The sequence below is a fragment of the Mus pahari genome, chromosome 10, assembly GCF_900095145.1.
Source record: "Mus pahari chromosome 10, PAHARI_EIJ_v1.1, whole genome shotgun sequence".
NCBI classification, from domain to species: Eukaryota; Metazoa; Chordata; class Mammalia; order Rodentia; family Muridae; genus Mus; species Mus pahari.
The window spans coordinates 32,884,946-32,896,459 of NC_034599.1; the positions used below are offsets into that span (position 1 = coordinate 32,884,946).

The 11,514-nt window shown below is 35.2% G+C and overlaps 1 protein-coding gene across 1 annotated transcript; it reads left to right on the plus strand.

The window, feature by feature from the left end:
* The first annotated feature begins 3,931 nt into the window (after positions 1 to 3,931).
* LOC110328149 (olfactory receptor 143-like) lies at positions 3,932 to 4,888 on the plus strand. Its single transcript, XM_021207517.1, has one exon. It carries the CDS (start codon positions 3,938 to 3,940, stop codon positions 4,886 to 4,888), a length of 951 nt encoding a protein of 316 aa, XP_021063176.1. The 5' UTR covers positions 3,932 to 3,937.
* Positions 4,889 to 11,514: the final 6,626 nt, after the last annotated feature.

Sequence of the window (11,514 nt, forward strand, 5' to 3'; positions counted from 1 at the left end):
AGAGAGAGAGAGAGAGAGAGAGAGAGAGAGAGAGAGAGAGAGAGAGAGAGAGAGAGAGAATCAGAGAAACAGAGAGACAGAGAGACAGAGAAACAGAGAAACAGAGAAACAGAGAAAGAGAAAGAGAATTCTCTAGTAAGGAGGCAGTTTTAATAGTACAGTATTTACCAGAGAATGAAAAGGAACCAGAAGATTAGAATACATTTCCAGAATTAGTTCCAGGCCAAGTAGAGCAATTAATTCAGTCAGAAGGTGAAAGAAGCCAGTTTGAATTGGCCAGCCTAGAGAAAAGTGTTGGCCAGAATATCTGGGTTGAACCAGATACCCAGAGTTCAGAAAGATCTAGGAAGGATTAGTTTATTAACAGTAAGCATTCTAGTTGACAATTACATTTGGTGAATATAAGTTACTTTTACACCTTTTTAATTTTTTTGTTTTATTTCCGTGGGCAAGTATAAAATAAAATTATATTGCTTATATTAATTTTTCCTTTCTCTTGAGCTCAACTTTATGTTTATTAAGCTTAAATCATAGTTTTAGGTATATGAGAACATTTCCTCATTGAGGTAGCTGCCATTAAATTTATTTTAACTAACTTATTTAACCATTCCTTCATAGAAATTTTAACACGATGAAAGAAATTTAAATGGATGCTCATATCCTAGATTTTATTGTGGATTTAAATTAAAAATACAATATCATTTGGGCAATGTGTGGAAAATGCAGAAAAGTGGGGAAGAGGAGGAAGAGGAAGAGGAAGAGGAAAGACAGGGTAGGATGAACATGGTAGAAAAAGATAGATATCTTTTAGAATATAAATTTAATAAAATATATACAGGTTCTGTTTTGATATTAATGTGAATTATTCTTAAAAGGATCATGTGTCTAAAACTTAGATCTCAGAGAGTAGGGCTGTTTGGAAGGATATGGAACCTGGTCTACATGTAGCTTCAGTAATAGAAATATTTTGTTGTGGCTAGGCACTGAAGGTTGTATCCAGTCAAAGTTGCAGTCTGAGCCTTCATTTTCCTGGCCATTGTTCTTCAATACTTTGCTTCATGCTCTCATTATTGTTGAAAAATGGAGCCTCTCCTATTCACCGTACCTCCTCTACTGTGCCTTCATTAGCCAGCATAGATTAATATTCTCTGAAACACTGAAACAACATAAATTTTCCACTTACCCTCAGATTGTTTCTTTGGGATATTTTGTTCCAGGGATGATAAAAATAACAAAGTTTCAGAATGTGTATAAACTACAAAACTCTGATTAAAGTAAATAAAAAAGCACATAAAGGAAAAATTTCCATTTTCTAGTATTGTTGGAAACATAATGTATCAGTTTTTTTGTTGTTGTGTTGATTAAACCAGTCCAACTCACATCCTAGATTATTTGAGTATAGATATGAACAAACAGTAAGCAACATAATATTGAAAAATGCCTCTGATAATTCTCAACTTTTTGACTTTGAGCAACTATAATAACATGGAGATCATACTAATAGTAAAAACCTAGATACTACTTGAATCAGTGGAACAAAATGAAGACTCCAGACATATATCTTTATAAAATTGCCTACTAGTATTTGTCAAGCTAAAATCCATACACTACAGAAGAAATAGCTGTTTTATAAAGCAGTGTTTTATAAAGCTGATGACATAACATACTACACTAGGGTAAAGTCTTGAGTTCACGTCAGCAGACCCTATATAACTTCAGACACAATAGCACTACATCTATAGTCCAAGGATTCCTCCAAGGAAATGAGATGTGACAACAGGAGATTGGACAACTCTCCTGTATATGTGAAAGAGAGGCACTGATCCTGCCACAAACTGGAGGAATTTGAGGATTCACACTCAAATGTGACCTGCACTTGTGTTTCATGGCATATGCTCAGCTGTATACACACACACACACACACACACACACACACACACACACACATACACACACACACACACAGTTCCCAAATGTAGCCTCAATTATAAAGAGAGACTGAAAAGACAATTCCCTGTTTGTCTGCTCTCCACTGCTTTGATAAGATTCTTTGCCTTTTTTTCCCCATTAACCCATTTCCCCTAAATTTCCCATTTCTCTGTCATAAATTCTTTCTCTAAGGTGACCAAGGTCATCTGAAACTCTTATTAGTCATCCTTTGGAAAGACTAATAAGATTTGTTCACAGTTAAAGATAGAGCTAATTTAAAACTGCAGAACTATAAGTCTCAGTATTCTTTTCTTTATCTTATACTCTTTGTAAGAGCGATATGACTTTAGATTTTATATTTAGGTAATGACATGTTATAAATTAATTTTTATGTGTAGTATGCATTATTATTTTATAATCAGCTTTAAGCAACTTTCATCCAATGATGATATGTGTCCAATGATGTCTTTTTCTTCAAAGTAGTTTCCATGAGAAAATATACTTAAGCACCACATTTTCTGAGTTCAATGTCTATGCAATGTCCATATGATAATATCTAAATAAATATCACAGTATATGCATGATGTATATGTGGTGATGAGAAAGAGATCATCGCAATGGAATAGTAGGGGCCAAAGATTTCATTTTGTCTCTACTACGTAGGACAACATTACAAGAATTTATCATTTCTAAGTGTGCCAAAATAAACAACTTTATTTATCTTATTAAGAATGTAAACAGTATAAGAGGACTAACCAATACTAGTATATTTTCATATGTTAAGTGACTTTTTGATATACTGTATAAATTTTCTCAAAATGAATAATATTTTATATTATGCATTTGAACTTGTTATTTTCTGCAAAATTGTACCCCAAAATTTCTGTATGATAACCAAGAACTTTACTAGTGGTTCAAAATTTAAGCCCATATTTATGAATTTATTTTACAGTTATTCATAAGAATATTCACATGTAAACAAGCAATGACAAAGCTGATTAATCTACTTTCATCGCCTAGGAATGAAAAGCTCTAATGTTAATTAAGACAAACATGAGAGCCTGTTCAAAATCTTTTATCCCATTTCTTCAAATGTTTTTGTACAATATTAATCCTTGGTCAACAGTTTATTAATGAAATCATATGAAACTATAAATGGAAAGTGAGTGTGTCCCTGGACATTTTCTCTTGCAGAGCTGTTGCAGAACTTAATGAAGTGAATAACAAAGAGGCCAACTCACACTTCTACTCTGGGGACCAGATACTCCTGCTGGAAAATTATAAATTGAGTAGAATGTTGAATCTCTATAGGACTGATGTTAGTTCTCTGGTACAAATGCAACAATTTAACCCTCAAGGGACTCATCCAACATGGAAAGTATCTTAAAAAAGAGAATTCTTTTCTATAATTCTAATAAATTTTCTCAAAAAACTTGACCTTGAGGCTTTGGAGACTCAAATAAGAAAACTATTTTCTTTTTTTGTATGAGAAAAAGAATCTTTGTGAAATTCTCAAAGAATATCCATGTCATTTTCCCAAGGGAACTTCTTGTAGCAAGTGAGATACATTTTCTGCACTGATTGCAATTATCTGCTTCATCATTAGCAACTTGAGCCCTCTGTACACAGTGTACAGGAAGATACCATGAACTCCAGTGTCAGTGAAGGCTCCAGATGAATCAAGGTGAGCACTGATCTTTATTTTGACATTTTTGTCTTCATTCCCACTGTTATATAAATCATAAATTCTGGAAAAAGTGCATGCATTGCACTTTTCAGCCTTAAATGTTAGTAAACACTAGATGAAAGGAAAGATGTTTTATTTGAGGAAATTAAGGGTCCCCAGCGTCTTTCTGGTGTGTTATACACAAGATGGAGAGGAAAGAAGAAATAGGGATTTTTCAAAACTACATCCAAACTTAGGCATAGAAACCAATAATTTTAGCACTGTTCTTGGAGTGAAAAATAGCTTATGTGTTAATACTCCCTTCCACACTTATTCTTACAGATGCCACACAATGCACAAAAGACTATGGAAAATGATTCTTCTGTGTCTGAGTTTATTCTTATGGGACTGACAGACCAACCTGAGCTCCAGCTGCCCTTATTTGTTCTGTTCTTGGTGAACTACACAGTCACTGTGATGGGCAACTTGAGCTTAATGAATCTCATTTGCCTAAACTCAAACCTTCACACCCCTATGTACTTTTTCATCTTCAATCTATCCTTCATTGACTTCTGTTATTCAATGGTCTTTACCCCCAAAATGCTAATGAGTTTTGTTGTAGAGAAGAACGCCATCTCCTTCAGAGGATGCATGACTCAGCTGTTTTTCTTCCTATTTTTTGTGAACTCTGAAAGTTATGTGCTGACAGCTATGGCCTATGATCGCTATGTGGCCATCTGTCAGCCACTGCTCTACAAAGTTGTTATGTCACCTGGCATCTGCTGTCTGTTGATATTTTTTACTTATTTGATGGGGTTTGTTAGTGCCTTGTTCCATACAGGTTTTATGTTAAGGCTCAACTTTTGTGATTCTAATGTTATCAATCACTATATGTGTGACATCTTCCCTCTTTTTCAGCTCTCCTGCAGTAGTACCTATCTCAATGAGCTTGTGAGTTCTGCTGTGGTGGGTACAGCTATTATCTTATGTTGCCTTATTATCTTAATCTCTTATGGCATGATCCTTTACAACATCATTCATATGTCATCAGGTAAGGGTTGGTCCAAAGCCTTGGGCACTTGTGGTTCTCACATCATAACTGTTAGTTTGTTCTATGTAACTGGGATGCTTGCTTATGTCAAGCCATCATCTGCTGAGACTGTGGGACAGGGAAAATTTTTCTCAGTATTTTACACTTTTTTGGTGCCCATGCTGAATCCTCTTATTTACAGCCTCAGAAACAAGGATGTCAAACTTGCTGTGAAAAAAACCTGGAAGAAGCTAGCATGTTAAATTATCCATTGAAATGTTCCTTAGCTGCATTCAAACTAGTTTGATATGTCTTTCTCCTATTCTCTTGTATTTCCATTATATATATTCTGTTATTTTCTTTGCCTTTGTCCTTCCTATACACCCTTAGATTCAATGTGTTTAGGATGGTATCGTATCTACTGATTCTGTAAGATTAAGAGCCTTTGCTTTATACATTTTATGTTACCTTCAAATAAAAATTCTTACTAATTTTCCATGTTCAAATAATTACACATTTTTCTTAAAATTACATGTACGTTTGTAAGCATCCCTGAATTTATGTGTAGTATGTGAATTCAGGAGCCTGAGGGGAAGAGAAGAGGTCGTTAGATTCCTTAGTAGTGGAGTTACAGGGATCTGCAAGCTACCATGTTGGTGCTGGGAATAGAACCCAGATATTTTGTAATAGCCATAAGAGAACTTAACTGCTGAATCCTCTTCATGTCACTGGTTGCAATTTTCTCTCAGTTAATGAAATGCCTGGTATTCTGTGCTTTATTTCTAATTTGTTTCTTTCTGTTTTTTTTTTTTTTTCTGTACAACTTTGGTGTATTTCCTTATTTACGGGGCTTATTACCTGTACATTCATTCCAAAATATGAAAAGATAAGTTGTTTGTGTTTTTACTCTAGAATTTTAACTTCAAATAGATAGTGGAAATCTCTAAGTTACTGCAATATGGTTTTGCTTTACACAGTTATTTGCCTTGCATTATGTTTTCTTATTATCTGTGTTGGATAAGAGATACTTTCTGTAGTTAGTGTTCACTGAAGAAATTCCAGAGTGTTGATGTTAAGTGTCTAACTTCCCTTGGTAAAGCTCTCTGCTCATCTTGTAGTCAGCTTTATTTTACAGTCTGTTTTCCTCCAGAAACTGCATATTGATAATATGTTCTTAGGCATGCCTTATGAAGACAATAGGTTTTGTGAGTTTCCTGAGAATTATAAGCATCAATTCCCATGTGAGGGTGATTACATAGAGCCGAGTGTTAAGATAATCCCTCCATCCTCTTATCTACTAAATTCTCTCTGTCTTTTCTGTAATATTCACTGGGTCTTAGAAAGAGGCATGATGCAGAAGTCCCATTTAGAGTGGAGAGATCTTCATGAAAATTTTTCTAGGACTTTGACAAGATGTGACTCTCTGCATTAATTATAAACTCAAAAATAACTTCTTTTTCTCAGGTGGAGAGCAACACTAGTCTATGGGTATAAAGATGAAGAATTAGAAGGGAAATGGACCACCACATATTCATTTAGGGGAACAATGGTATATTGTCATCCTTCAAGCTTATGTTATTCCTCACAGTAAATATTTGAAAGGGTTTATAATACTAGATGTATAGTATTTCACATGAAGCAAAAATCAAATCAAATCACAAAGTGGTCTGCTATTCCCCCAATATTCTTGCCACCATTGCATCAATGGGCATATAAGCCTGGCAGATCATTATTGTAACATGCCTGGTTTGTGGTTGAGTTAGAATTTTGATGAAAAATAGTTAGATAGAAAGAAGTTTGTATCTTAGTAGCATCTTCCCTTCTCTGTGTTATGCATCTAAAGTATACAATGTCTTTATAACAGGCTCTATCATTTGGTTCTGATAAGTAACCAATTTCCCAATCTGTTGGTGGCCTTTTTGTCTTGTTGACAGTGTCTTTTGCCTTACAGAAGCTTTGCAATTTTATGAGGTCCCATTTGTCAATTCTTGATTTTACAGCANAAGCCATAACAATGAAAATAGCCTGTTTTCTTCTTGGAGCTTCTTGGATTTCTCCAGCCAACAACTCATAGAAAGCATTTTGCACTTGACTCTGTGGTTATTATTTAAATGACCATGACTTCTGGAAATAGCATAATAGTTCCTTTTGCTTTGGAATGTTAACTCGACATATAGTTATATTTGAGCTTATTCATCTTGCCTTCATATGTATTAAAATTTATTATTATTTACATATAGTTTAATCAAGCTTTGAATTGCATTCATGTAATTTGAAATAAACTTTGCTTTTGTTTAAAAGTTGAAATTGTCTATCAATAAAATGAGGAGATGGTACTGAGACAAACTGATCTTTGGGAGCCTTGACACAATAGGTACATTAACAACACAACTCCTGCACATAAGGCTAAAAAAAGATCAAAGAAGGCAGAATTAATGATTCTAAGAGGAGACTTTCTACACCTCTACTTTTCAGAGATGTCACCACCATCATCATAATCGTCAACAACAACAACATCATAATCATCATCATGTGTAGTAACAGTCAAATTCCTGAGACGCAATGGTGAAGGTCTGAGTGAATGGATCTGGCAGTTTTGGATGCCTGGTCAGCAGGGTTACCTTCAACACTGGGCAAGTAGATATTTTTTTCTATCAGTGACACATTCATTGACCTCAGCTTACATGGTCTACATATTCTAGTATGCCTTTACTCATGGAACGTTTCATGATAGAGTCAAGGCTGAGAATAGAAACTTGTCATTACCCAAAAGGCCATCACCACTTATTAGGAGTAAGACCCCACCAATGTCAAATTTGCTTGGGTGTTGTCTTCAGCAATTCAGTCTTGCTGTAAGTTTGTGTAGAGCAACATATTGTCTTTGGCAAAAGACAAGGTTGTTTGTGAGTTTGTGTAGAACCCCTTTTGGCCAACAACCCAACTGAATGTAACCCAGTCCTAGTACTGAAAGCTTTTTTTGGTGACAAAAGATGGCTAGTTGAAGCTTTCCCACTATTTGGAGAGTGGTTTTATTTCTGCGTCTTCAATTCTATTCTATTCCATTGACCAACATGTCTGTCTCTTTACCCATACCATGCAGTCATTCAGTTCTTATCACTATTGCTCTGTAGTAAAGATTGAGATCAGGGATGGTGATTCCCTCAGCTGCCTTTTATTGTTAAGAACTGATTTCACTATGCTGAGTTTTGTTTTTTGTTTGTTTGTTTGTTTGTTTGCCTTTCCAGAATGAATTTGAGAATTGCTCTTTCCAAGTCTTTTAACAATTGTGTTGGGATTTTGATGGAGACTGCATTGAATCTGTAGATTGCCTTTGATAGGATGACCATTTTTACTATGTTATTTCTGCCAATCCATGAGCATGTGAGATCTCTCCATTTTCTGAGATCTTCGATTTCTTGAGAGACTTGAAGTTATTGTCATACAGGTCTTTCACTTGTTTGGTTAGAGTTACCCCAAGATATTTTATATTAGTTCTAGCTATTGTGAAGGAAGTTGTTTCTCTATTTACTTTCTCAGCCTGTTTATCATTTATAAAGGGAGACTACTGATTTATTTGTGTTAATTTTATATCTGACAACTTTGCTGAAGTTTTTATCAGCTGAAGAAGTTCTCTGGTAGAGATTCTGGGGTCACTTATGTATACTATCATATTTCATCTGCAAATAGTGATACCTTTACTTCTTCTTTGTCAATTTGATCTCTTTTTGTTGTCTTATTTTTCTAGCTAGCACTTCAAGTACTATATTGAGTAGATATGGGCAGAGTGGTCATCCTTGTCTTGTCACTGATTTTAGTGGGATTGTTTCAAGTATCTCTCCATTTAATTTGATGTTGACTATTGGTTTGTTGTATATTGCTTTTATTATGGTTAGGTATGCACCTTGGATTCCTGATCTCTCCAATACTTTTATCATGAAGGCATGTTGTATTTTGTCAAAAGTTTTTTCTGCATCTAAGGAGATGATCTTGTGATTTTTTTTTCTTTGAGTTTGTTTATAGAATGGATTATGTGAATGGATTTTCATATATTGAACCAACATTGCATCCCTTGGATTAAGCCTACTTGATCTTGGGGAATGATCGTTTTGATGTGTTCTTGTATTGGTTTGCAAGAATTTTATTGAGTGTTTTGCATCAATATTTATAAGCCAGATTGGTCTGAAGCACCTTTTTTTAGTTGGATCCTTATGTGGTTTAGGAATCAGAGTAATTGTGGCTTCATAGAATGAATTAGGTAGTGTTCTTTCTGTTTCTATTTTATGGGACAGTTTGAGGAATATTTGTATCATGTCTTCATTGAAGGTCTGGCAGAATTCTGCACTAAATCTGTCTGATCCTGGGCTTTTTTTTTTTCTTTTTTTTTTTTTTTTTTTGGTCTGGGAGGATTTTAATGACTTCTTCTAATTCCTTAGGGGATATGGTCCTGTTTAATAGTCTATCTGCTCTTGCTTTAACTTTGGCATGTGGTATCTGTCTAGAAAACCATCTATTTCATCAGGATTTTCCACTTTTGTTGAGTTTAGGCTTTTGTAGTAGGATCTGATGATGTCTTCAATTTCCTCCAATTTCTGTGGCTATGTCTCCCTTTTCTTTTCTTTTTTTTTTCTCTTTGCTTTTTTTTTTGTTTCTTTTGTTTGTTTGTTTGCTGCTGCTGCTGTTGTTGTTGTTGTTGTTGTTGTTGTTGTTGTTCAAGTCAGTGTTTCTCTGTATAGCCCTGGCTGTCCTGGAACTCACTTTGTAGACCAAGCTGGCCTCGAACTCAGAAATCCACCAGCCTTCCGAGTGCTGGGATTAAAGGTGTGTGCCATCACGCCCAGCTTATATCTCCCTTTTTGTTTCTTCTTTTGTTAATTTAGATACTGCCTCTGAGCCCTTTAGTTAGTTTGGCTAGAGGTTTATCTATCTTGTTGATTCTGTCAATGAACCAGCTTTTGGTTTTATTGATTCTTTGTGTATTTCTTTTTGTTTCTATTTGGTTGATTTCAGCTCTGAGCTGGACTATTTCCTGCCTTCTATTCCTCTTGGTTGTGTTTGCTTCTTTTAATTCTAGAGCTCTCCGGTTTGCTGTTAAGCTGCTAGTGTAAGATCTCTCCAGCTTCTTTACCAGAGTTCTTAGTGCTATGAGTTTTCCTCTTAACACTGCTTTCATTGTGTCCTATAAGTTTAGGTATGATGTGTCAACATTTTCATTAAATTCTGCAAATTTATTTCTTTCTTTATTCCTACCAAGTTATCATTGAGTAGAGAGTTGTTTAGTTTCCATGAGTATGTGGGCTTTTTGTTGTTTTTGCTGTTATTGAAGATCAGCCCCATGCCATGGTGATCTGAGAGGATGCATGGAATTATTTCAAACTTCTTGTTTTGACTGAGGATTGTTTTGTGACTAATTATATGGTCGATTTTGGATAGGGTACCATGGAGTGCTGAGAAGGACTATTGTTTTAGGATGAAATATTCTTACGTTTGGCTCAGAACTGTATTCATTGTGCCCCATTAGTTTGGGTATTTCATAAATTCATTTTCATTCAACTGTAGAAAGTCTTTAAACATTATGTATTTCTGTCATGACCTCTTTTTCATTCTGAAGAGAGTTGTCCAGTTTCCATGAGTTTGGAAGCTTCTGTTGTTTCTCTTGGTATTAATAATCCATGTTGGTCTGATAGGGGGGAAGGAAGTAATTTCAGTTTTCCTGTATCCCTCAAGATTTTCGTTATGTCTTAATATGCACTAATTTTGGAGAAAGCCTCATGAGGTACATAGAATAAAGTATATTATTTTGTCTTTTGGTAAAATGTTCTGTACATATGTTAGGTCCATTTAGTTTATAATGTCTGTTGTGTCTAGGTTTTCTCTGTTAATTTTTGCCTGGATGACCTATTGTTGGTGAGAATGAGTTACTGAAGTCTCCCACTATCAGTATGTAAAGGCCAATAAGTGATTTAAGCAGTATTGGTGTTTATTTTTAAAACTTGGTTGTCCTTGTATTTGAGACATAGATTTTAATAGTTGAAATGTCAGCTTGGTTGATTTGTCCTTTGGTGAGTTTGTAATGTCATTCCCTATCTGTTTGGATTATTTTTGTTTTGAAGTCTATTGTGTTTGAAATTAAAATGGTTTCACTTGCTTCTTAAGTCTATTAACTTGGAATATCTTTTTCCAACTCAATAACCTGAGGTAACATCCATCTTTGATGTTGAGGTGTGTTTCTTAGATGCAGGGGGAAAAAAGGGATCCTGTGTTTGCACACACTCTGTCTCTTTGTGTCTTTTATTGGGGAAATTGAGGTTATTGATATTGTGAGATATCAATTAGCATTTGTTGATTCTTGCTATTTTGTTGTTGTGGTAGTTACTGGTGGTGGTCTTTGTGTATGTGTATGTGTTTGTGTGTGTGTTTGTGCTACAGTTCTTTGATTTTACTTATCTGAGAATATTTCCTGTGTTTCCATGGATGTATTTATTCTCTGTATGTTAAAATTTTATTTTTTTGTAATTTCTGTAGGGCTGGATATGTATGTAAATATTGCTTAAATTTGGTTTTATCATGAAATGCTTCATTTTCTCCATCTATGGTGATTGAAAACTGTACTGGCTAGTTTTGTGTCACCTTGACACAGCTGGAGTTATCACAGAGAAAGGAGCTTCAGTTGGGGTAATGCCTCCATGAGATCCAGCTATAAGGTATTTTCTGAATTAGTGATGAATCGGGGAGGTCCCCTTGTGGGTGGTGCCATATCTGGGCTGGTAATCTGGGGTTCTATAAGAGAGCAGGGTGAGCAAGCCAGGGGAAGCAAGCCAGTAAGGAACATCCCTCCATGGCTTCTGCATCAGCTCCTGCTTTCTGACCTGCTTGAGTTCCAGTCCTGCAT

What these genes read in the sequence shown, in the direction of transcription:
- LOC110328149 (XM_021207517.1), top strand. Translation starts at nt 3,938, where the DNA reads ATGCCACACAATGCACAAAAGACTATGGAAAATGATTCTTCTGTGTCT.